Genomic DNA, 27,308 nt, shown 5'->3' with positions numbered 1-27,308 from the left:
CTGCCACTAAGAAATTTTGAATGTCAAATATTATTCCACCCTTTTTAAATATTTTTATTTTCGAATAATAAAAGATTTTCAAAAGAGGTAACTCTTCAAACTGATCTCAAGTGTGAATACAAAGCTGAGAATGAAGGACACGTCAGCATAGTTTCCAATGGTGGGTTTAGGATTCTATATATTAAGATTTTCGAATAATAAAAGATTTCCAAAAGAGGTAACTCTTTAAACTGATCTCAAGTGTGAATACAAAGCTAGCTGAGAATGAAGGACACGTCAGCATAGTTTCCAATAGTGGGTTTAGGATTCTATATATTAAGATGAGACTAATAAAACCCAATATTAAAAGGTGTTAATTATTACAAGTGTTTTTGAGTGAAAGGTAATTATCAGAAATATTATTTTATTTTATAATAATAATAATAATAATAATAATAAATTTAGAGATGGACGAACACTAACTCTAAACCCCACCTTAAGTATGCTCCTACACAATAATTTATTAGGCTATCCACAAATTCACCTCCCTATTTTAAGAAATTGCACACAAGCTTTGATAAATTTGTAATGCAATTAGTCCAACTCAACAATTTAAGTTTAAAAGTGTTGTCAATATTAATAATTTTATATCATACTTTTCTAACAATTTTCTTGCTCATGTAATGAAAATTTATATTATGCTTTTCTTATTAAATTTTTACATATTTTGATAGCGCACCATTTATTTATTATTATTATTTTTGATATACAGGGCACCATTTATTTAATAATGATAGGAAAATAGACACAATTTTTTTAATGGTAAGACCATATAAAAATCCAACATGAAAATATCTTTTCTAATTAGGTTACAATTGAGGGCTTAACATTTAGTTTTTTTTTAAAAAAAAAGAGAGAGTAAAGACCCTTTTTGATCCCTAGTAAAAAACACCGTCCTCACTTTAGTCCCTTACAAAAATAAATTAGTTAGTTAGTCCCTAACAAATTCAAGGTGAACCCATTTTAGTCCTTTTGAGGGACTAATATAGGTCTTTTTTGAATTTGTAAGGGATCATGATTTTAACTAAATGGGTCCACTTTGAATTTGTCAGGGACTAACTGACTAATTTATTTTTGTAAGGAAAAGTGGAGAATGTATTTTTTGTTAGACACTGCAAAAAGTATTTTTTCTTAAAAATATTTAGTTTCTTACAACCGTGGACCAAATCGGTATCGCACATTTTCTAGTTAAGAAAAGGTTTAAAGCCCTAATCGGTCGTTAGTTACAATCTCACTAAACTGAGAAAATAGTGATATGAAGAAGAAATGAATCAGGTACGCACAAATCCAATCCTCATCAATCTCATCTCATCTCATCTCATCTCATCACATCAATCACTAAACCTTGTGCTTTCTTTCCCCGCCAAACTTTGACTGCATTCTCTTCACTCTCTGCTCTCTCCCACTTTATATATTCCTTTTGCATTTGGGTTTTCTACACTTTTCCCATTCTGCTCTGGTATGAACCTGATTTACTTCCACTATTTCTGCAAATGGGTATTCTTTTTTTGCCCATTTTGCTGATGAATTTTCAATTTTTTTTTAATTTTTTAATTTTATTTTATTTTTAACAGATTTTCCGGTTTTCATCTCTAAGTTTATTGGATTCACATATATGATTACACATATTTTTAATTGAGTTATGACAAACCTTTGATTGTTCCACATTAGGAGAACCTACCTTAAACAATGTTAAGAATGCAAACAATGTTAATTGGCTTTTTCTTGGGTTTATTGTGTTTGCTGGTGGATCTTGTCTTAATATTTTTCATACAGTTTGATGTTTTTAGTTAGGGAATTTTTCTTTTGTAGGTGATCAAATACGCATATAGAAGCTCAAGCAGCACAATGTGTTGACTTTGGAGCAAGAAGTTTTTATCAATGGCAGAATGTGTGGCTTCCCCATTCTGTGTTAAGCTGCATATGCAGAGAAGGCCTGTTAGAGACAGAGGCTTCTCGCTTCAAACGACTTTCAAGACTGATCAAAGGTTTTCATTCCTTATTTTTTTTTTCTATTTTCCTGCTTTATATTTATTTATTTTTTAATTTTGCATTTGTTTCTTCCTCCTTGTATGTGTGACTAGCTTTTACATCTTCTTTTTCCTCTCTCCGGCACTCCAAGGAGACACTTGAGTCAGAATTCTGGAGAATTTGCGTATAGTAAATACGGATTATTTATAAAATAGTAAAAACTGCTGAAAAGGAACTATTGAACACTCTTGCCAAAATGGAATATACCTAAATTTTGCCAATCTTTTTATGTGGAGTGGGGTAATATACTACGGGAGTCTTGTGTTTACAACATATAAATTAGTTCTTTAAATTAGAATTGGGACGTGCCATGCGGGTGCAAAAGAGAAAATCCAACATTTTTTAGGTTATGAAAATATTTAATAAAACAGTGTACAATGATAATAAAAAAATTGAGAGAGAAACATGCAAAGTGTTTAACTGTTATAAAATAAAACACAATAAAACTGCACTGGTTGATGGCAGTTGAAACTATTGTGTGTCATGGGTTTTAGTTTTGAAAATTACCCTACATTATTTGTCATTGGTAAATCTTGATTAGTGGCTTTTTAGGCATTTAATAGTTAATGCCAAGAATTGGATTCACCTTTCTTTATTAATATAGATAGAACTATAGTACCTTTTGTAGAAACCAGGATTTTCATTTCTTTGCCTGGTTTGTATTACTAAGATTCTGAGAGTACAACTAGCATTGGTGGATCTGCTAGTTCACCCAGTTTTATTTATAATTATGTTGATTAGGTAGGAAGTATCACTTTCCTGTTTTAATACAATCAGCGGTGATTTTTTTTTTTTGCTTTTTATATCTGGTTATGAATTTGGTAGTTTGATCCTTCAATATTTACCTCTTGTTGCAGAAAGTATTCCAGAAATGCATGTAAATATGGTCACTTCTCTAAACAGAAAACGTTTGAGCTGAGTGTATTTGGGGCCACAGATTTGAAAATTAGTCCTCGTCTTCAGGCAATCCCCTTAAAGTGCATTGGCTTAGGGGCTTTGGTTGACTTTGATGGTGCAACAGCCTCTGATTTGGTGCCACTTGTTGACCAGGTGCTGTTGATGGGCAGTATATTTCTCACTTATATGGCTGGAGTAATTCCTGCTGAGAAATCGTATACAAGTTATCAAAAGATCAATTCTAATAAAAATGTGTTTCCTGAAAGATCAGACATTTCTGGTAGGTAAGGGTAAGCATGTCAAGATGTTAAGGTTGAATATTTTTATAATTTTACATGGATGAATAATTTGTTTGGTTCTTGGAGAAAGGATTATAGTTCATTTCTAATTACTCGAGAGTTGAGAATCTTTGTCTCTTTTGCAGTTCAGAGAAGCAAAATTATCGAGTTGAGTCAAAGTATGTATTGAGTGTGGTGAGAGGAAAGCTTTTGAATTCTCTGAATGCTTTAGAGCATGAGGCTTATTCAGGAGACATCATCCTTCAATCTGCAAAGCGACCCTTGAGTTTAAATGCTGTTGGTGAGGGTCCAAAGTTAAGGTTGCTTTGGGCTGCTTTTCAGCATGTTGAGCAAGAGGCAGGAATTGGCTTTATTTTCTCCTTTCAATATTGTGAAATGCATGTATTATGTTATGTTCATGAAATCTGGAATTTTGACTAGTTTGGATGAGCATTGGGTCTGTTCTAATAAATGCTTGACATGTATTTTCTGACTAAAGATATCTCAGAAACCGTTCTTTTTCTTAAGCGGAAGTGTTCAAGAGTGAACAAGTCTAAAGCAGGAGATATTTTTCTTCTTCGCAAAATTTATTTGAAAGAAATCATAAAGAATGCTGTGTAACTGTTTTCTGTAATATCCGAACAATTTATTTAGTACATTACTTACTTCCTTCTAGTATGTAGATGGATCAGCAATTTTGAACTTAACTAAAAGACTTGGCGATTAATATGTTTTCATCAAATTAAAAATCAGTCCCAGAGTTTGATTCTTTATATAGTTTTTAGCTAAATTTTTTCCTTGTATAGTTTATTTCTGAACTAAAAAATGCAGGTCAATGTGATTAAGTAGGTGTAAGCTATTTTTACAATTATTTTAATGCTGTTATCAATTGTTTTAAATTTGCTTTGCAGGTTAATAATATATCAAGCATTTCCAGATCTGTTGGTATGGATGATCTGTTCAGAATGTTTTCTGAAGTTATTCAAAGATCCTGTCATTCTATCTGTGTTACTTGGCTGGAAGAGGAATTTTTCCTTCTTAAAGGCAATGCCAACAAGGTATTTCTTGAAAGTAAATGTATTACTCAAGACTCAACTTATGTCCATACATCATGCATATGAATAAAGTACTGATCTAGGTTGCACACAACGGATAAAGTAAAAGGTAGGGTATAGATACAGGAGGATATATTAATAGAAATATAAAAAAATTAACAATAAATTAATCAAATTATTAGATAAATTCCATTTCCATAATGTTCTAATTTCAAGTTTTCAACAAAGTTCCATAAAGTATATCAAGTTAGCAAAGATACGTTCTGAAGGTATGAAGCAACAATTCTTTCATTTAGTAGCAAGCCAAGCAAAGTAGCAATACTTGGTGTTTTTCTTGGATTGGCTTGTATTTGGGTGATATAGGCTCATTGTAATGCTTGACCAAGATGTATTGATTGAGAAATTTGATAAAAGAAATTAAGTATCCATGTGTTCCAATAATTATCCACCCCAAATACATCCATGATATCGCAATCATTTAGGAGTACCCAGGTTTCATAGATACTGATTTTACTTCTTTGATTTTATTGTTAGAAACTTGCATCTATGATACTTGAAAAAGTAAAAGGAGATAGCACTATTGTACAGAGCATTACAAGGTCTGGCAAGAAAGACCTATATTCAGAATTACTGTGGTATCTTACTTTTGGTTCTCTCAGGTAAAGTCAACACCATTTTTCTTTGCACTTTTTGGGTTTCTTCGGGGTTCTATTTCTAATATAATTTCATTGTATGCTATGAAGCATGGATGCTCCAAATGATTTGAATATGCATGGTTGATACTCATCCTGATTGGCCCTTGGCATTTAGTTGCCTTTTTATGATCTTTAAATTATAATCAACTCGTCTTTTCTCATGTATCTGGTCAATTGCTAATCACTTTTCAACTAAGTAACATGAATGCTAGTTTAGGTGAGTTACCAATGGGCACAAAACTTGTAGATTAGTTTTCTTTTCTTATAAGCAAACTGGTAAGAACCTTAGGGATGCACCACCTCAAAAACTAGCTCAAAAGGTGAGAGTATCCAAGGCCTTATAAACCCTACGCGGGCTGGCTTTGTGCTAGTCTTTTATTAGCCCCGGGCGAACACTGCAATATCAGCGTCACCACTCGTGCCGCTCGATTGCAACCGAGAGACATAATAGAAGGCTCTAATACCATTTGATAAGAACCTTGGGATGCACCACTCCAAAAGCTAGTTCAAAGGGTGGGAGTGCGTAAAGCCTTATAAACTCAATATTAGTTGCCGATACAACCATTGTGGGACTTTAAGTCCCATACCTTGCAAATGAGATCGTAACACAAACCTGTCCTATTTTCATGAGGGCTTCTGTTGATATTGTCATTTGTGTAATATTTTCTAGTTTTTCCCCATGGAAATGTAAACAAAAGAAAGAAATATTTTAGTTTCATGTCCTATTTCCTTGCCCTGAAAAAATGTTGAGTGGAAAAGAATGCTGTTTGTGCGGTGGAGTATCTGATGTATCGGCCACTGCATGATTTTGAGCGCCTAGGCTTACAGATTTGGCCCTGGTCTACAAAGGAAAACCTGTTTTGGACATAGTAGTTAATTGCGGCGCGAGCCGCGCCGTATGGGCATTGCGGTGCCTCGCCGCAAGAAGCACCGAAACACAACAGTGGCCATTGCGATCGCATTTGCGGCCATATTGCTGTCATAAGGCAAAATGTCAATTTTGTCCTAAATTTTAATGTGTAACAAAAAAAAATTAAGGGTTTTTTTAGCCTATCAGCGTCTCTCTCTCACTTATGCTATATCTGCCTTTAAGAAATGTTTCTTTTCGTCATTATTTCTGTCATATATCTATTCCGCTATTTCAGCAACCGCAATCCGCTATAGCGGTATAGCGTTTTTCAGGGTTGGCCGCGACATGCCGTAACCCGCATTTGATAATTATGGTTTTGGATTGATAATTAGTGTCCATATTGGAGTAGTTACCCTTTCTTATTATATTAAGCTAATTTTATTAGTTCATGATCATGTTATATGTTTTCATTTAATTCACTGTAGCTTTTAAAATTTATTTTTTAATATAATCTTTTAATGTAAGACACTCACCAGTTGTCCATCTTTTATCAGGGAGGATTGCTGTTATGATTCCTGTATATTTGCTTTGCATGGGATTTCCATATTGGAAGATTTAGTGATCACTCTTGTAGATGGGGTTGCAAGCATATATCTTGAGTTTATTTCTGTTGATAGTGATGTGTCTAGTGAAACAAATAGCTTGGACATGTCATTCTGTGCTTTGTCCACCAGAGAACTCCAAAAGTTGCGTAATGAGGTACTATAATGGTGTTGTTTTCAAATTTCAAGCTTATGGATCTTGTTTCTGTTGTTTACCCATATTGATTATTTTCCATTCGGTCTTCCAAATTTTGACTTGCGAGAACTGAATGTGGATTCTCTTTTGTCAAAAGTTTCTGTTAAGGTTCCTCAAAATGATTTTTTTCCCCCCTGATAAAATGTAATTATTCACTTCTAAAAAATTTCCCTTGTTGCAGTATATGGTTAGGAGCTATAGCAGAAATCTGTTCTTAAAATCAACTGAACTGGAATTGTCCGTTTTCTTTTTATCTTCCAATCACTTCTGTTTCCCTAATATTGTATGGTATAGGGAGAGGGCAGGGGATATTGACAATTTGCATTTGCTCATTCAGTCATGGTTAACATTTTTGTCATATCCTACCAAGCAAAATGATTACATCTTGAAAATGAAAATTACAAATTTGTAGCCTGGATTCTATAACATGTTAATTCATTATTTGTGTAGATTATACATATGTAAATTATGATGATCTTTTTAAAAAAGGTTCTTTATAGACATAAAAATATGTATTCTATGGATTATTTTAACAAATTAATGTGAGAACACATGATATATGTTTAATAGCGTGGTCTGTTCTCCATTTATTAATTAACACTCTTTCAGAGGCAAATTGATTGTTATTTTAATGTACCTTCCTCATATTAGCTGAATTCACAAATAATTCTTTAGACATTCCTTTTGCCAGTGTCAACTATGCTGGTTGTCATCAAAATATTATTATTGGCCAATGGCCATAATGTTTTTTTTTTTTTGATAAAATGGAGGGCCTAGCCCAGCAACACTATATTAATAACTTTTGCATGCTCAAAGAAGCATGCTCCACCAGAAAATTTGTACAAAAAGCATTCCAAGAGGGTAAAATGCTATCAGGGGGAGAGGTAAAAAACAGCATCTCAATCCCTTCCTGTTTGAAACCTAACTTTGCTAACCTATCTGCACAATCATTCATTTCCCTAGGAACGAAACTCTACAGGATTTGAACAAAGCTATCAGCAGTACTCTTAATTTCATTACAAATGGAATCAAAACAACCATAATCAGCTTGATCTTCCACGCACTGGAGTGCTTCTTTGCTATCACAGCAAAGCCAAATTCTTTTGCATTTTCTGTCACTTGCAAGCTTTAAAGCATGCAGAATTCCTTTAAGCTCAGCTTCTAGTGGAGAACAAACTCCAATTTTCAAAGAAAAGCCTCCAAGCCACTCCCCCTTGTAAGAAACTAGGAAGCCACCACAAACACCTATACTCGAAAGGGAAATAACAGCTCCATCAACATAGATTCTGGTAACATCCTGCAAATCAAATAAATCAGAGCCAAAGGGAACAGCTGATGGTGAAAGACAGGGAACAAAGGGGTCAGCTTTACTGAATTTCTTCATATCAGTAAGAAAATTGAGAATTTTGAAAACTGGGTCAGGAGGCCAAATGAAAAGATCCTCATGGACAGAGGCATTTCTCCACTGCCACAAAAACAACAGGTAATAAAAAAAACTTCTTTCCAAGTGTACCAAAGCTTAGTAGAGAAAGAATTTTCCAGGTTAAGTCTAAACCACTCCAGGCCACTTGTAGTCATGAAATTAATAGGAATTGATCCCTTAAACCAAGTTTCCCATATCACTTTTGCAGCTTTACAATCTCGGAGGGTATGCATAAGGGTCTCCTCATCAGTGAAACAAATAGGGCATCTGATCTCCCCTTCACCCCAAGCACTGGTTCTACTCCTGACAGGCAATTTGTTTAAACAAGCTAGCCAGATGAAAACAGCAACCTTGAAAGGCCCTTTCCATTTCCAGATGGATACCCAAATTCTATCTTTCTCAACATCACAATTCATCATCTGATCATATGCAGTCTTCACAAGGGATTTCCCAGGCCTTCTATTTTTCAAAACCAGTCTATCACCAGGCTTGCTGCAACTAGGAGGAGGAAAACTATCTAGCTCAGACAGAACAGAATTATCAAGAAACTTCTTCAGATACACCCAGTTCCACTCTCCTGAGTTCTGGTCTACAAGATCAAAAACTTTAAGTTCTAAATCAGAGATAGGTGGCTTAGGAGAAGCCATCTCAAAAAGGTTCTCATTCCCAATTCCCCAGCTGTCCAACCAGAAAAAAAGATCCTTGCCATTACCAATCTCCCATTCTAGATAAGGATCCAACTTCTCTCTGGCAGCACAAATACTCTTCCAAAGGGAAGAATCACTCCTTCTAGCAATCAGCTTATGCTTAAGGGTTCTGTTTTCAGCCATATTTGCCTAGCAAGACCTTGGCCCATAAGCTCTCCTGATCATTGAGTAACTGCCAAGCTACTTTCTGCATGCAGGCTATATTCTGCACTCTCAGATTAATGATACCCAGCCCCCCACACTCCTTAGGACAACACAGCTGGTCCCAGGCTACATAGTGAGCTCTCCTCTTATCCTCGGAGTCACCCCAAATGAAACTACGTTGCATCTTTTCTATATCCTGACAGACATGAGCAGGAAGGGTGTTATTCTGCCTGCTAACGATAAGCATTTGGTTTTCCACCCTTGTAGCCAATTTTGGACTCTACTAATCACATCAGCATAGTGATTTTTCCCAGCTCTTCCATGTCTCATCAACACTCCCAAATACCTACCAAGATTTTGTTCACCTTCTTAAAGCCACTAGCCTTAGAGATAAGTTCTACATCATCCGGATGAGTATTTTTAGAGAAAAATATGCAGGTTTTCTCTATACTCACACATTGACCTGACATGCTGGAAAACATCTTTAAACAGGTTAAGATGCTATTCAGTTGACTGAGAGAAGCTTAAGCAAAAAGCATGACATCATCAGCAAATAACAGGTGAGATACATAAGGACCTGTTTTGCCAGCCTTGATTGGAATCCAGTTCTTCTTTTCCACTTCATCTTGGATTAAGTGGGTGAGTTTTTCCATGCATAATACAAAAAGGTATGGGGATAGAGGGTCCCCTTGCCTTATTCCCCTTTGAGGCTGAAAACCCTGCGTTCTAAACCCATTCCAGAGAATCTCAAGATGAGAGCTAGAAACACATCCCATGATAGCTCTAATCAAGTCTTCAGGAAGTTTCAAATCTTCAAGCACGACTCTAATGAACCTCCAATTAAGCTTATCATAAGCTTTCTCTAAGTCTATTTTAATAGAAAAAAAACTTTTCCTCCCTTTCATCCTGTGCATTGCATGTATAAGTTCTTGAGCAATAATGATGTTATCCTGGATGTGCCTCTTAGGAACAAAACTAGTCTGATTTGGGGATATGACATTACCCAGGAAAGGCTTGATTTTATTCACCAAGATCTTGCTTAGCCCTTTGTAGACAGAGTTGCATAACGCAATAGGCCTGAACTGCCTCATCAAAGAAGGCCTATCAACTTTAGGAATAAGGGTAATAAGTGTTTGATTAATATCCCTAATCTGGTCAGGATGCAGAAGATAATTCTGGATGCAATTGAACACTTGAGATTTAATCACTTCCCAATTCCTTTGGTAGAACAAAGTTGGGAGCCCATCCGGTCCAGGGGCTTTTAAAGGAGGCATTTGAAAAAAAACACTTTTAACCTCTTCAGCAGAAATATTAATAGACAGCTGGGCAAGCTGATCCACACTCCCATTCGGCCAACTGCTTCCAGTAGATATCCAGGTAGGGTCCTCTAGATTCTCCTTGAACAAATTCACAAAAAAAACCCTAGCTAGGGCTATAAGCTCCTCTTCACCAGTCACCCAACCACCTTTGTCATCCTGGAGCTTTAAGATTTTATTTCTGTTCCTACGAATTAGAGTGCTTGTGTGATAAAACCGAGTGTTTCTGTCACCATCTCTGGTCCAATCACCTCTAGATTTTTGGTACCAAATCTGCTCCTCTTGATCTAGGATCTCTTCAAGCTCCTTCCTCAGCTTACATTCCAAGTCTTCAAGCTGAGAACTATTTTTGTAATTGAGTTGCCTTTGAATACCTTCCATTCGGGCTATAACTCTATTTTTTCTGAAATGAGTAAACCCAAAAATGTTCCTATTCCACTCCTTTAGCAAAAGAATGAAGGTGTTCATACTCTCTAGCAAGCTGGTCTTGTGATCCCAATTGTCCTTGAGAAAAGAACTGAATCTTGGGTCATTCTGCCAAATGGCCATAAACCTAAAAGGCCTATCACACCAACTGGATTCCTCTTTATCCATTCTAACTAGAATATGATTGTGATCTGAAAACAGCCTAGGTAACACTAGGACCTCAGCATCTTTGAAATTAGCTCTCCATTCATTATTGGAAACAGCTCTATCTAATCTCTTGTAGATTCTGTCTAGATGGAGAAATTTGGGACCCTTCCAAGTAAACCTATTTCCCCCACCTCCCAGATCCAGCACGCCACAGGCATCCAGCACCTCATTAAACTTTTTGCATCTATTAAAATCAACTGGTCCCCCCCTCTTTTCAGCAGGAGAAGAAATCTCATTGAAGTCACCAGAAATCATCCAGGGGTCATTCATAGTTCTTCCCAAGTGTTTCAGTTCCTCCCATAACACTATCCGCTTCCCTTCTTGAGGGCTAGCATATACAGCCGTTCAGAAGAAACCTTTCATACCAGGAAATTCTACCCAAACATGAATAAATTGATCATGGGAAACTTGGAGAGTTACCTTTACATCTGTAGGGTTCCACTCTAACCAAATCCCACCAGCAAATCCTTTAGCATCAGCAACTATGTAGTTGGAGAAGCCCAAACTACGAATTATGCTAATGGCTTTCTTCCCACTAACTCTAGGCTCTAAAATTGCAGCCACACCTACTCCATGTTTCCTACAAAATCTGTTAAAAGTGCTTTTAAATTGCTTCTTAGCAGCACCTCTACAGTTCCATGTCAGGACATTCATTGTAAAATTTGAGGTTGGTGCAAGATTTCTGAGTTCTTGCTACTCCAAACTTGAGATTCATCATTAGATTCCTGACTTAAATTCTCTCCACCATCACAACCAGGCCTAACAGTAATCATGGCATTCCTAGGATCAAAACATAAAGAGGGATCCAATCCCATACTTGACAAAGATTCCACCGCTTTTGCTTCTTCTCCCATAACAAGATCAGGGGGGTCAGGTTCTTTCATTGGATCATCTGCTTTCAAGCTGCCATCAAACTGGATACTGCTAGGGACAGGAATGTTAGCAACAACAATCAGTTCATCTTCAGCCATCATCAAGTCACTCCACCTGTTACTCTTCTGCTGGCCGAAAGTTGACTAAATAGGTTTCTGAGAAGTTTTCTGAACTGAATTGCTGCCAGGGGAGAACTTGGCATGGAAGCTGGCCACAACTCCTTTCCCTTCACACCTTGGGTCTTAACAGTACTCTTCTTCAAATACTGAGCTACAGATTTAGTTCCTGGGTTGCTCTTAACAGCAGTGGAAGCTGCTGCTGTAAACTCCATCCCCACCGGAGATTGCTGGCTACTTTTCTCAACAGAGACATTCTCCTTGTTCACCTTCAAACTAGAAGAACCAGTCTCAGGATTCTTTTCCACACCATTTTTTTGTACAGTTTTCTCACCTTTCACTCCTGGTTTAGAGCCAACCAGGTTCTTCCTATTGGATAGATCCTCTCCAAAAGTTCTATTACTGCCATTATCCATTTTCTGAAAATTCTGTGGGCCTTTCCTTCTACGTTGAACAACCATCCACGGTCCTACACCCTGAGGGCCAGAGTTTTCCCTTGGCTGATCTTGAGTCTCATCAGCTCGAAGTGGAGATTTTGGTCTAGCAAATTCAGGACAAGAGTCCGAATTGTGCTCGTACTTCCCACATTTGAGACAAATAAGAAACAACCCCTCATACTCAACTTTCTTCGTACTCCCATCAATGATATATTCTCCTCTTAAAGGAGCTGACAGATCTAGTTCGATACAGACTCTTGCGAATCTAGCTCTATCCCCAGTTGAGGTGGTTTTATCCACCTTCAGAACTTTACCAATTACAGATCCCAAGTGATTCAGAAATGGAAAGTCGCAATACTCTTGGGGTATACCTGGTAATCGCACCCATGCCGCAACCTTGTGTATATTGGCTTTGTCCGGATCAAAGCAGGGCTCCCACTTTCTTGTAGCTAAATAATGGCCCAAGATGACCCAAGGGCCTCCCATAATGGCAAGATTAAGGTCTTCAAGGTTGCTGAATCTCACTGAGTAAAACTCATTACCAAGGTCCGCAACTGTAATGCTACCCGCTTTCGTCCACAAGGTTTCTAACCTCTTCTTCATGAACCCAACCCCAACTTTCTTCCCCAGCAACTTCACAATCAGAGCATTTTTCCAGCGTTGTTCATCCTAGCTCTAGCTTCTTTATTGCTCTTGATCTCCACAGACCCATCCTCCCTTACCACTGTCTGAAAATCCCACTCCGAGATCACACCCATGCAAGGGTCCAGGGGCTCCAGATCTGGTTCATCCTCTACAGTAAGCCAAGGCAAAGCATCACCTGACACTCCATTCTCCACACCTGTTACATTTGCAAAAGATCGCTGCTTCTCGATCACCGGAGTACCAGACTGGTACTCCTTCACCGTCTCCCTCATCCGAGCTTCAGTAGGAATCTCCTCACCATTCTTAGTTCGCTTCGTGCTTCTTCTCGACAAAGACAACAGATCACAGTTACCAGAATCCTCCTTTCCCATGGAGAAGGAGAAAGAAAGAGCTTCAAAGAAAAAATCGCTGAAAGAACCCTAACAGAACGAAAAAAATCGTGCGTGTGGCAACACTCGCCTGCTGGGTTTTTTTTAAAATCACTACAAGACACAACATTACCTATGGCCATAATGTTTTAGTTGGTTCAAGTTTGTGGTGAATTCAAATAGATTGCCCCCAACATGTTGGGATTAGGGCTTTGTTAACTGTCTGTCTTTAGGAATCAGTGCCAGGCAAATTGAGAGTGCTTCAGGTTCTTTTTTGGCATCCCAGATAAGGGCAGAGTCAAATGGAAAGTGTCATGCTTTGTGAGGAGAAAGTTTGGCTGTAACTTGGAAAATAATGAAATAAGATTTCATTCCTTTTTCAGATGTACACTTTTTACTTTTGATATTCTGCTATATATTTTAAATTTGGATGAAATTTCACCAAGACTTTCTATGACACTCTTGTAATCAGGTGGCTTTGAACCAGTGGTTGTACCATAACATGGACACAGTTGTGTCAATGTACGAGGATCGCATTGACCTGCGTACTCTTGAGAGCCAACCCATCGATCTACCGGAAAATAGTCAGACTGAAAAACAAAGTTGGTGGAAGAGGCTTACCCGGCAAAATTCAAAAACCATTTCACCTGAATTACATTGCATTGTGATAAGTCATTTCTCAATGCCTGTAAAGCGGACCAAGGAATTAAGAGCCCTGACTGGATGGTATGTTTTCTTGTCACTCTATCTATTTAGGCTTAAGTCCTGGTCCCTGCGTTTCACGCTATGTTCATTTAGTTGCGGCTTGTCCAAACTTTTCAATTGAGTTCCTTAATTTTCCATTTATGCATAATGTAGTCCTTATTGCCAACTGTTATCTAATTTAGATTGTTTGGTACCTGCTTTGCTAATATTTGATGATATGTTGGGTTTAACTTGCCAAGTATTGGTCACTACTGGCTACTGTTGGGTTCAAATTAAACTTCTAAATGCTCAACAAATGATATTTACCTTATATATTTTAGCTTGTCAGCTGGAAGTGTTAGAATTGAAACTTCCAACGTTGAACACAGTTGGTAAATTAAGGGTCTAAATTTGGGAAAGGTAGGGACTAAAATGAACATAGTATGAAGATATAGTGTTTTTGGATTAACTTATTTTGTATTTAAACCAACTTATAATCAAAATTTCATTAAGAGAGATTTTTGAAAAAGAAAGCTATTATTGTCTAAAAAAAGAGTCAAATCCAAACATGCTCAGAGACTAAAAACTTAACTAAGCCGTTCATTTTTGTTTGTTTTAAGCATGACAAAAATTGCTAACAGCTAATAAATTTACATTCTATTAGACAGTTTCCTTGCAGGAAACTCAGAAAAATTCGCTTTTACACTTAGGAACTTTATTTAACGTTGAAAACATTTTAATTTTTTAATTTTGATGTGCAGCATTGTATTCCCATTAGGATTTAGAGTTTGGTGCCAAAGAGGCTATCATGCTTTACATTTTGTTCATATGTTGTAAGGTTCCAGAGAACATTAGTCATGGTTTGGTGAGCAAGAGTGCATTTATTTTAAAATTTTAGTGGATTAAGACTGCAATGTATTTTAAATTTAATCTGTTAGAAACACCTTTATTTGTTCACTTTAAAGACAAATTCAATTTAGAAGAGTTTTTTTTTTTTCCAGTAAATCTAATTGCTGTATATTTATGTATTACAGGCGGTATTACTTCAGCCTTTTCCTTGAGTTATCTGACATCACCATGCCCCTTATTAGAACAGTTATTGATAAAGTGAGTGATGCTATCTCATTCTTTTTAGTTAGCTTGATTGGGAGGTCTTTGGGACTCATTTATACTGGCATTAGGCAGTCCCTCAGATGGAAGTGAATTAAGTGCTACAGTTTTGTGTAGTGCAGTTATTTTTTTGCCCCATAATTCTGTTTCATTTTGCTTCTTATATATGGTGGCGTTTATGATAGAAAATTGTGGTTTAGGACTTTAGATTCAATCAAATTGGAAAATTGCATTGCTGTCCTTTGGTCATGTGAGGCTTCAATGGTTTATAAATCTGAAATGCTAATTCATCTTGAGATAATCTCATTTCATGGTTGGAATATCATTTTAATATAATAGGGAAGGCTTTTCTATCTATAATTTGCTACCTTTGCATTTTGGATTACCCGATTTAGATTCAATCAACAATCAAATAACACTTGCAAATATCAAATTTCTGGGGTTAAACATTACGTATTTATCTGGGTTAACTCATGTTTTTGGAAATATCTATAATTATAATATTTTACTGAGTTTTTTTATTTAAAAATATTTTAGTCTAAAAGAAGTTAATCCAAAGATAAACCAACTAGACCAAAGCGATCAGGATGTGGCACAAACACTTCGTTTCAGGTGAAATATATTTAAGTTTTTGCTTTGTGGATTGATGATTGTTTCATGATTCATTTAGTAGAACAGGCATTTTCATTTGATATTAACGGGGCGTTTGGTAGAGGAAAATTTTGTATTTCCCCGAAAATCATAATTTCTTGAAATATGGTGCGAAAGTGAATTATCCAGAAATGTGACCGAAAAGTTGTTTGGTAAGCAAAATTTTTACCAGAATTATTGGATTAATTTTTCTAAGTTCATGTTTGGTAGGTAGATTGTAAAATATGAATGAATATTGACTGAAATTACAATGATATCCTCCATTTTGAATAATCAGCATTCAACGTTTATTTGGCTTGAAGTCTGTGTCTCTCTCAAATCGATTTTCGTTCTTATGTGGGTGTGATGCCAAGAGGATTACTACTCTCATACCTTGTTCTTTGTAGTTTCTTTTTTTTTTTTTTTTTTTTTCCTTTCTTGTTTTGGTTGTTGGTTCTTGTTCCCCCAGAGATAATCTCGCAAAAGCACTCTTGGACTTCGATCAGCCATTCTTGTTTTTTCTTTGCTTTATTTTCAATCATCCTTTAAGAAGCACACACTGCAGCATCTGCACCTCCAACTGTAGTTGTCCTATTTTTTTTTATCCTCTCATAGCCACGATGCTTCTTTCTCAGGGTTATTTTCGTCTATTGTTAGCGCTTCTTTCTCTATTTTCTCGAGAAACAAAGAATTTCAACAAAAGTGTGGTATTTTGAGTTTGGCATTTTCATCTAGTTTTGCATATAATAAGGAAATCCGGCAAAATAGGCTATGTTTGATTTCTGTTTTGCAAAAGTTTTTTAGTTTTCAGAACAAAAAAACCAAAACACTCGTTTGGTAAGACTTGTTTTGTAAAAAATGTTTTGAAAACTATAACTGTTTTTTAGTTTTTAAAATCAAATTTAGAGAACATGTCTGAGTTATTTTTGTTTTCTGTTTTGGTTTTTAACTTTCAAAAAGAAAAAAATATAGAAAACAACTGTTTCCATAATTATTTTACAAAACAATTTTAAGAAAAAAAAACCAAAACACAATCAAATAGGCCCTTAAGTTTTCCCGGGTAATTTTTCAATTTTTTCCTACCAAATATTGCAATCTCAGAATTCCAACCTCAGAATACCAGGCATTTCAAAATTTTCCTCTTACCAAAGAACACCTAAGAAGAATGGAATAATATTACATTCACGTCCCATTCATATAATCAAGAATTTTCATTTCCTCTCATGTGGGATTGGTGACTTCAAATGAGATATATGTACTTATTATTTTTCACATGTTTTCATTTAGTTTATAGAACAATAATTATTATCCTTTATTGATTTCATACTAATCTCAATTTTGTTTTTAAATTCACTCTAACACACTCTTTGTGTCTTGAAATTTAAATTAAGCAATGTTTAAAAGAAGAAGAATAATTATGTAAATGTGTAAAAAGATTATAAAACACAGCAATACAGTGAAACAAACAGGATGTGCATGTCAATTATTTTGTTTTCTGACCTATTTTTATAGAGAATATTTTGTGCTTATAAACAATTTTGGACAGAAAAATGTGTTTGATAACACACATTCTATCACGTGTCTATTTAATAAATAGAGTTTTTTTTATTCTAATTTTTAAATCTAGATAACATGATATGATTTGTATATTTAGTAAATAATATGTTCGGGAACAGAATTTTTTTTATTCTTGGGTTATCGATTTAATTTTTGGAACAGAAAATAAATTGATTTTATCAAATACAATATACAACCAATTATACTTTTAAGACTAAAATTGAATAAAATTATTTTTGGAAATGTTGTGATGGATATGTTATCATCTCAAAGACCATAAATGAAATATTATAAAAAAGTATGAAGTATTTTATTTAAAACATTTTACACGGTGGTAAAGTTGTGGGACGTGTGAAATGAGAATATTTAAAGGGAAATTATTTTTTTATGTAATATGATAGTGTTATCTTATGCTGCAGATACATCGACAAATGTATTTTTTATTTATTTTTTATTTTTTTAACACATGGTGGGACCCACCATGTGTTGGGTCTATGACATGAGAGGAATATCTCCTTCAACATGAGATTAGATGCTCCCATATTTAAATCATGAAATCCACTCAGCTCCATTTTCTTTACTTTTTTCTCTTCTTTTTAGCATTGGGCTTCGTAAGTGTTTCCCCCAAAGCCCACATTGAAAAGTAAAAAAAACGTTGGATACAGTTCAATTTTCTTTCACAAAATAAAGAAAACTATATACTTCTTTTAACCATTTTCTATTATCAAGTTATATAAAATGAAATTCAATCCATATGTTATATATATGGATTTCCAATGGCACAGCGATGACTTCGTTCCTCAATGCTTGTGTTGCAACAGCAAAGGCAAGTGGTAGCACAACCAGACCTATGATGGTTAATGAAATTTGATGCTACATCTTGTGAGTAAACTTGCAGGTTAATTATGCTGCTTTTGATATGGTTATTTTATCCTTGAAACATATGTAATTTAATCCCTTCTAACTCCAAGGGTGTTCAATGGTGAAGCTTTACTAGTTGGACTTACTAGTTGAACTATATTTCCTTTATATGAAGCTGATTTTGGATGGGGAAAACCAACATGGCAGGTAGTGTTTGTTTACCTAATGAAAATTATATAAAAATTGATGCCCACATGAAACGGGAAACAAAGAGAGGCATAGCTAGGTGAACTTGAATAAGTAGGGCATGGCCCCAATTTTAGGGCAATCCAAAGCTTCTTCTATATGCATGTATCACTTGCTTCTAATTCCTATAACAAGCATGGAAATTTCGAAATGGTGAGTGTGCATGCCCCAATTTGCTCTTTGGTTCGTCCTTCAAATAAAGAATTTGGAATTGTTAGATGTGTATCATATCAGGAATACATACCTCTCTTGTTAGATTTTCTTTGGTTTTTGTTATATATGTGAAAAATTTGGCTTTATGCCTCTTGATAGATTTTTACAAAATTTGATAGGCTCTTACTTATTTAATAGGGAAATAAAAGTATAATGTTGTAAGAAAGTTGTTAGATTATATTATAGAGATAGAAATTATATGAGATCCATGTTATTTATTTTTTTTTGAAAACAAATTGGTCCTACGATCTCTATCTCTATAACATTATACTTCTTTATCCCTATTTAATATCCACCAAAAGAAAGATTTTTTTTTTTGATAAAGCACAAGTATCCTAAACATGAGACAATTATGTTCGGGACAGATTCATGATTAAGGTTTTAAACCCTTCAGAAAGATGGTACTGGGGAGGAACCACCAAAACAAAGGTAAACATAAATTTTTTAATTGTGTTCCTTATCATGTGAAAATCTGACATTATATTTTTCATTCGCACGTTATTTCTAAGATTTAAAGTGAATGTACTTTTAATTTCATCGATGAAGAATTTCATTCAACGAATTTAGACTAATTATGGAATTATAAAGATAATATTTTATCTGTTAGTACAAGTAGGTTACCCGACAATGATATCTTGATATCTTGTGAAGATTAGTTCATGACATACGTGACAAAGAGAGGTAACTAAATCTGAAAGGGAGTCATCACCCATTTTTATTTGATTGGAGACATGATTGCAAAACCTTTTTGATAGAAAAAGAGTCTTCAGATCCCAACCAAATTTAACCATGCATAAGATGGATTACCCTACCAAACATGCGTACCAAATCTAACAATTAGGGATATATGAACTGTACAACATCTTTCGAAACCCTCAGGGGTGTTTGGTAAAGGAGAAATTTTTTGATGTCTGGGAACCATGATTACTAGAAATATGGTAGGAAAGTGAATTATCAGGGAATGTTATAAAAAAGCTGTTTGGTAGGCGAAAATATTACTGGAATTTTTTAGTTAATTTTACTGATTCTTTGTTTGGTTGATTGTAAAATATTAATGGGAATGAAGGATATTTTACCAAAATAACCCTGTCGCTTTATCTTTCTTATTGTGATGAATGAGACTCTCTTTCTCCTTCTTTGTTCCCTTGTCCTCTCATGGAAGAAGGATGAGTTCAGAAACTGCAACCAGACCCCATTCTGCAAGTGAGCTCGATTCCGCAACCCTGGTCCTCCTCCCTCGTTTCCACCGATGACTCCATCGTCGACGGCGACCTCACTGCCAAGGTCATCTCCAAAGAGAAAGCAAGGGAGGTATTCCAAATCCTATCATCCGCTATTGGAACGAGAAAGAAGGAGGAAGGGTAGATTTGTTCCGATGTCTCCATTCATGGTCTCGCACGGGAGGGGTTCTTCTGGTTTCTTCCGGTTGAGTGCTGCTGAGATGCAACAAGAAAGCAAGGGTAGATTTGTCCAATAAATTTAATGTGAAAATCCTATCACCCGCTATTCCACAATTACCACCCCTCAGGAGGTATTTTGAGAAGGGGGATTTTAACACAATTTACACATAGACGTAAATCTTGGGCAAATTTGATATCTGGGAAAATTTTGCAAAAACTCCTAACAAACATGGGTAAATACAAATCCTACTATCACTTTCCTGGCATTCTACAAAAAAAGTACCCCTACCAAACAGCCCCTCAAAGTCATTCATTTTACACGTATATATCATCTTCCTTTTACCAAATCAAATTACCAAATTGTCAGTGGTCTCTATAAATCCCACATAACAAATATATACTTTTGTAAACATATTGCAACAAAAAAATCCATGTATATATGCATGGGAGGAATTATGTGACACCAGGATAAGATCGAATAACAAATCTTACTCTCTACTTTAACTGTAATTTATTAGAATTATAACCATGAAATGTACAGAGATTAATAATTGATATACGAATTAAGACTTCTTATTTTTATTCAATTTTCTCACTTATATTTATGTTAAATAATATATAGACGTTAAAGACTTCTTATGTACAAAAGGTTTTTATTTTGATTTATTGTCAATATATTCTTTTATTGCAACTTGGTATATTTTTTAGACAGTCAAAAATCCATTCAATTAATATTGTTGAGTTCTTATTTATTTTCTGTGATCACCAATAAAAAATATGGTTAGAGCTCTCATATGTACGTCTTGAATTTATAATTAATGCATTTAATATAAATATAATAACCCTTTTTATAATTTTTATAGTCCCCAATTAGAAGGAAAGAATTTTTTTTTTTTAAAGTTTCTTATAAAAGATTCAAAAGGAAAAGCAGGTTGATACCCTGGTTGAATGGTATTGTTTAGCTTTAGTAAGTGCAACGAGTTCAAATGGGAAAAGAAAAAGTAGTTAGAAAAATTAGTAGTTAAGTTTTAACAATGGTGCTTTCAAAAGCGATTCCTTTGAAGAAAAACGGTTGTAAAATTCCCTTGCCATCAGAAAAAAAAAGGACTAAAAAGAAGTATCAGATAAATAGGTCACCGAAATGTGAAATCCATGCATACCTTAATCAATTGGAAAAGGAAGTCCATGGATGCCATATTCTTTACCCCTCAATTTCATGTGTCACATCCATATCCTAAAATGTATCCTCGGTAACATCGTCATGCATGCTGTTATTGGCTCTCTTTCTCTCACTTCCTATTGTTCTCTCTCTTTCTGCGTGGCAAGCGTGCTTGTTAGCTTAATACTTTTTTCTTCCTGCTTTTAAAAACACAGTTAAAGGCATTCAAACTATATACGTAGACAACAGTTCTTTGTGTTAAAGTAAACTATTGGGTTTTTAAAAATTTATTTTTAAAGCAAAATGATGGTATCTCAGTTGGCGCATGGGAGCTGAGCATGTGGGGATGAGAGCATGTGTTTGATCCTTTTCAGTATCATCTTTGAGAGGGGTTTAAAATCTCAATTCTAGACCTGTCCCGAATCAGACTAATCGCAAAATCTCAATTCTAGACCTGTCCCGAATCAGACTAATCGCGAAGCTGTCAATCGATTGGAATATTTCAAAAAAAAAAAAAAAAAAAATTCTTTTAAGACGTTATTCAGTGAAGAATCAAATCATCTCAGCTACTTTCTAAGTGTTCAATTGTATTTTGTTTAAGCAAGAATTAAATTCTATTCCAGACATTTTAGCATATATATGAACACTTCTTTAATCTTCAAGAACCATAGTTGACGTGACAATGGAATCTTTTTGTGACTGTTTGATGTTTAGGTCAAATTCATCACAACTTGTTTAGCTTACCATCTTCACACTTGACCTTATAAGTAGGGGTGGATATCATTCGACCCAAATTTTTTTCTTTCATGAACTGCTTTAAATTAGTTTGGGGTTGGGTCAAAAAATTAAATTGTTTTATTTAATCCAGATTGTATAAAAATTGGTTCGTTTTTCAAAACTATTTTATAATTTATGACCGATTCCAAACCGGTGCTGTGGTTTAGAACCAGTTTGGATATGCAAACTGGTTCTGAATGGGTAAAAATCAGTTCTAAACCAATTTTCCAAATAAGTTCTTTTATAGTCCGATTTAATTTTAAAATTTGATTTAAAAAACCAATTTGGTTATTGAAACTGGTTAAAAAAATGCCGTTCAATTTGTTTATTTTGCAAAATGAGGCTTACAAGTCTCCTACGAAAAGGGAAAAAAACCCTCAAGGATTGACTTAAGTTATAATATGAACCCAAGGGACGGACGAACCACTAAACATGTTGGGAAAAAATCGGTTCCCTCAAGCTCGGCTTCTACAGTCTTTTGTGGAAGTCAATCAACAAGATCCTTATCTCGGATCTCGGCAATACCTCGGCCTAAACTTCACTAGATTGGGCAGCGCAGCGAAAAAATCAAAAACGAAAACGGGAGAGAGAGAACACAAACAGTTTTAACGTGGGAAAACTTTCTTCAATGTAGAAGTAAAAACCCACGGGACCTAGTCCAGATTAAAAATCCCTTATGAAAATAATGGTTACAAATAATCAAGATTCACCAATGTGGTGGTTAACTCAACATCTCTCCAACAATAGTGATAATCAAATCTCCCTAGAGATGTTTTACTCAAACTCTCTCTAGAGATCTCTCAAATACAAAGCATAAAGCTTTGCTCAAATCACTCAAACAATTTTTCTCTCAAATCTATTATCTATATTTTGACTTAGCATCCACTCTCAACTAATGAATATATAGAAAACTTCTCAATGGGCTTGAGCTTAACATTGAAGGAGGAAGCCCAAACAATAGGGGTTTGAACTTTGAATCCGAAGAGAACCTTTGAGGTTATAGCTAGATAATTATTAAGCCATTCGACTCAGAGCCAATGTCATACTTACGCAAGCCTTCTTCTCCACTTGAGTCGTGAGGATAACGAGGAACCTACTCGCCCTTAGAATTATGAAATCCAAAATAAAATAAAATAAAAAACATCTTAACATGAATTTTTTTTATATTTTATTTTATCGTTCCATTATTCAAACTTTCTACAAAATAAATAACAAGCATATATATTCTTAAGTTCTAGTACGTAATTGTTATTTCGACACCCATTTTTTAGATGTATTGGCTCATTTGCCGACGTTGATGAAATTTTAGTCTCCATTATTTAGTTCATCTTATCACGAAAGTTTAAACAAATTTTTACACAACACCAACCAATTGAATAGATTGTTGATAAGTAAGATGAATGATTGCCTGAATTCTTGACTTTTCTTTATATGACAAATAATCATACATGTCTTGAGAGGAAATCCAAAAAAAAATAAAAAAAAGTCATCTTAACATGAATTATTTATTTATTTATTTTATTTTATCGTTCCACTATTCAAACTTTCTTCATATATCTTCTTAAGTTCAAGTAATTGTTATTTTGACACCGATTTCTTAGATATATTGGCTCATTTCTCCGAGGATGGTGAAATTTTATTCTCCATTATTTAGCTTATCTTATCACAAAAAGTTTAAACAAATTTTTACACAACACCAGACCAGAATAGATTGCTGATAAGTAAGATGAATGATTACCTCAATTATTGACTTTTCTTTATATGACAAATAATCATACAAGTCTTGAGAGGGAAAGGTGCATTAATATTTATGTCTTCTCTTTAAGGTGGGTGAGCAATCTCCGACTAACATAAAGTATTATAGTTTACTATTTTGACTTTAAACACAAACTTCCATGGAAGCTTACAGAAACTTCACATGGTGGTTTGAATTTCAAAGGAAGCGGAACATAAACTATGACGAAGGCTCTTATTGTCTCGTCGGGGTCAGCAGAAAGGTAATTGGGGTCTTGCTTTCAAGTGAGTGGCTTGGATCTATGAATAACTACTGTTAGAGTTTTCTAATCCTATTCATATTTTCTTTATAAACCGAGTGAGTTGTAACGAGTGACGGTGATGTAAATATAGTACCCACAAGCTAGACGTAGCTTACATTGGATGAAAAAGGATAAATCACTGTATCAATTCTCTCTCTTTCTCTTTTCGTTTGTGATTTATGTATGATTGTCGATTTTTAACAATATTGACATAAATAATCAACCATAAATATAATATAAAAATAAAATAAAACAAAAATATTTATTATTAAAAATATTAAATTAATTTAAAATTACTGACCTGAATGCATATATAAAAAAAAGACAAATGTGAAATGAGTGATAATGAGAAGAGAGACAAATGAGAGGGAATGAAAAGGATGTGCGTGAGAGAGACAAAGAAGTTGTGAATGCATGTCACATGCCTAGAATGTGTATAAGATACTAATTCACATAACGTTTTCAATAGATGCAAGTAACGTGGCACGCTCAACAATTCCCTTTTTTTTTTTTGTCTAAAATAAAATTAAGGCGTTATTTCATGCGGCGTTTTGACACAAGGTGAAATAACACTTTTTACACATACATGATTACATGTACAATATATCCATAAATTGGAGAACATCTTTACAAGTACTGTCATATTGAGTATTCGATATGATTTTCATTTAAAATGAAATCATAAATTATGTATTTTGAAAAATATATAGTTATAATATTAACGTTATTTTTTTTCTCTCTTCAGGAAACATATCAGCTGATATGTTATGCTTCTATTGGTGGGATGTACATACGACGGTAATATTGTAAATTTTTTTCCACAAATTGATAATTTGATTTTTTATATACGGTAAATACTTTTTTTAAAATTTTTTTAGCCTCCCTTTATATTCTCCTTCAGTTATAATCAATTAAATAATATAATTTCGAAATTATACAATCAATTATCAAATGTACATTAGTATAAAGCATAAACCTAAACTACATTGACTAATACAGTATATACTGATTAATTGAGTAGATAATTAGAAGTGCCGAATTATTAATCATGTGCCATAGCTAACAACTTTAATGAATTACTATCATTTGACCGTAAATTACCTGCGAAACTCTCATAAAACGTTTTTTTTTTATAATTACGATCGGAGAAAATAAAGCCTAGACTCCTTCTCTCTTTTTTGTCGAATATATATATGGGCAGATCAACTTATTAATATATTAAATCTTAATCGTTGATCTTCGTACATTTGACGGTTTTAATTTATTGAGAATTATTAATTAATTAATGAGTATAATATAATAAATTACAATCGTCAAATGCAAACGATTAAGATCTAGTGTAAGATTTATTATTCTTACATTAATGTCAGTTGATCTTGTCATATATATATATATATATATATATATATATATATATATATATATATATATATATATATATATATATGAAAATGTTATACTTACAACCTATTTTCGTTTACAACCTCTTACAATCATATCTTAACCGTTGATTTCCGTCAATCAACGGTGAAGATTTTCGCAAAACAAATTTATTAATTAATTATTAATTCGTAATAAATGATAACCGTTAATTGACGGAAATTAACGGTTAAGATATGATTGTAAGAAGTTATAAATGAAAATAGATTGTAAGTATAACCTTATATATATATATATATATAGTCATGATCATTTTACACCTACGTAAGTTATTATACTCACAATTTTTGTTGTTAATACTATTTTATTAGATATATAAGCCATTAGATGCAACCAAATGAATGATCAAGTTTTTGTATAAGACTTCTTATACTTACATTGGTGTAACAATAATTTGCCCTATATTTATATATGAGGTAGGATATTCATACTACCACTTTTTTTCATTACCATCCACTACAACGATGTACTCCGCGAAGTACATGGTTATAATATTAAAGTTATTTTTTTCTCTGCTCAGAAACTTTTCAGATAAAAAATATTGATTCAATGGTGATTAGAGAGGTAGTGGATAGGTAGCGAAAAAAGTGATAGTATGAATATCCTCCCTCTTTATATATATGAGATAGAATATTGTAGAGAAACAAGAAACGAAAGGAACATTGAAAAATAAATCTTTTTATGAATTGATACAAGAGTGTACAATATATAGAAACACTAATGGGCATAACCCAGACCTGATCTAAATCATATTGAAATAAGAAAATAGATATTTACGGATAATACAGATATTCTTTCCAATAATAAAGATATTCTTTCCAATACCCTCCCTCAAGCTAGAGCATATAGATCATAAGTACCAAGCTTATTACATATAAACTCTATTCGAGGGTCCCTCAAAGAATTAGTAAATATATCTGCTAATTGATCATTAAAGAGTAAAAACTAGTTGTAATTTCACCAACAAGGACCTTCTATCGAACAAGGTGACAATCTATTTCGATATGCTTGGTTCTTTCATGAAACACTAGATTGGAAGAAATATGTAGTGCTGCTTGGTTATCACAAATGAAAGTTATTGGTCCAGTGTCTCTAAACTTGAGCTCTCTAAGAAGTTACTTAAGCCAAATGAGCTCAAAAGTAGTAGTAGCCATGGAGCGGTATTCTGCTTCAGTACTTGATCTATGAACTACATTCTGCTTTTTACTTTTCCAGGAAACCAAGTTGCCTCCAACGAAGACACAATATATTTAGTAGTAGATCTCCTATCAGTACGAAAATCGGCCCAATCAGCATAAGAGTATCCAACAACTTTAATATGACCTTTATCTTCATATTCAAGGCCTTTTCCTGGAGATACCTTGATATACTTAAGAATACGAGTGGCGGGATTCTTTTTTTCTTGACATGGAGAATTAAGAAACTGACTTACCACATTAACTGCAAATGAAATGTTAGGTCAAGTAACTGTGAGGTAATTCAGTTTTTCAACCAATCTTCCATACCTCTCAGGATCTTGAAAGGGCTCCCCCTGATTTGGTAGAAGTTTGACACTTGAATCCATAAGCAGTCTCTTCAAGAATATCTAGAGCATATTTCCTCTGAGATATCACAACTCAATTTTTAGATTGAGCCACCTCGATTCCCAAGAAATATCGAAGATTCCCAAGGTCCTTGGTTTGAAAATGATGACCTAAATGTCGCTTCAACTGAGTAATCCCATGATTATCACTATCTATGATGACAGTATCATCTACATATACCACCAAGTAGATACACCCGGAAGCTGAATGACGATAAAAGAGAGAATGATCAGCTTCACTCTGAGTCATACCAAATTATTGAACAACAATGCTAAATTTTTCAAACCAAGCTCTTGGAGATTGCTTG

At 34.3% G+C, this 27,308-nt stretch overlaps 1 protein-coding gene across 3 annotated transcripts; it reads left to right on the top strand.

The window, feature by feature from the left end:
• Nucleotides 1-1,283: 1,283 nt before the first annotated feature.
• LOC133310288 (uncharacterized) lies at nucleotides 1,284-15,405 on the top strand. 3 transcript variants are annotated; one of them, XM_061511192.1, is made up of 9 exons: nucleotides 1,284-1,314; nucleotides 1,852-2,027; nucleotides 2,928-3,251; nucleotides 3,392-3,602; nucleotides 4,157-4,303; nucleotides 4,835-4,959; nucleotides 6,400-6,604; nucleotides 13,778-14,031; nucleotides 15,024-15,405. In XM_061511192.1, the coding sequence occupies exons 2-9, from the start codon at nucleotides 1,921-1,923 to the stop codon at nucleotides 15,190-15,192; spliced, it is 1,542 nt and encodes a 513-aa protein (XP_061367176.1). In that variant the 5' UTR covers nucleotides 1,284-1,314; nucleotides 1,852-1,920; the 3' UTR covers nucleotides 15,193-15,405. The 3 variants fall into 3 exon arrangements, with proteins under 3 accessions (XP_061367176.1, XP_061367175.1, XP_061367174.1); XM_061511191.1 differs by lacking the exon at nucleotides 1,284-1,314 and adding an exon at nucleotides 1,390-1,498; XM_061511190.1 differs by lacking the exon at nucleotides 1,284-1,314 and adding an exon at nucleotides 1,467-1,498 and having other exon boundaries at nucleotides 1,834-2,027.
• The last annotated feature ends 11,903 nt before the right edge of the window (nucleotides 15,406-27,308 follow it).

The sequence above is a fragment of the Gastrolobium bilobum genome, unplaced genomic scaffold (assembly GCF_033153095.1).
Source record: "Gastrolobium bilobum isolate Gb01-03AN ecotype WA unplaced genomic scaffold, APGP_CSIRO_Gbil_v1 utg40325, whole genome shotgun sequence".
NCBI classification, from domain to species: domain Eukaryota; kingdom Viridiplantae; phylum Streptophyta; class Magnoliopsida; order Fabales; family Fabaceae; genus Gastrolobium; species Gastrolobium bilobum.
Note: the sequence above shows the minus strand (reverse complement) of the source record. Positions and strands in the feature narration are given on the sequence as shown.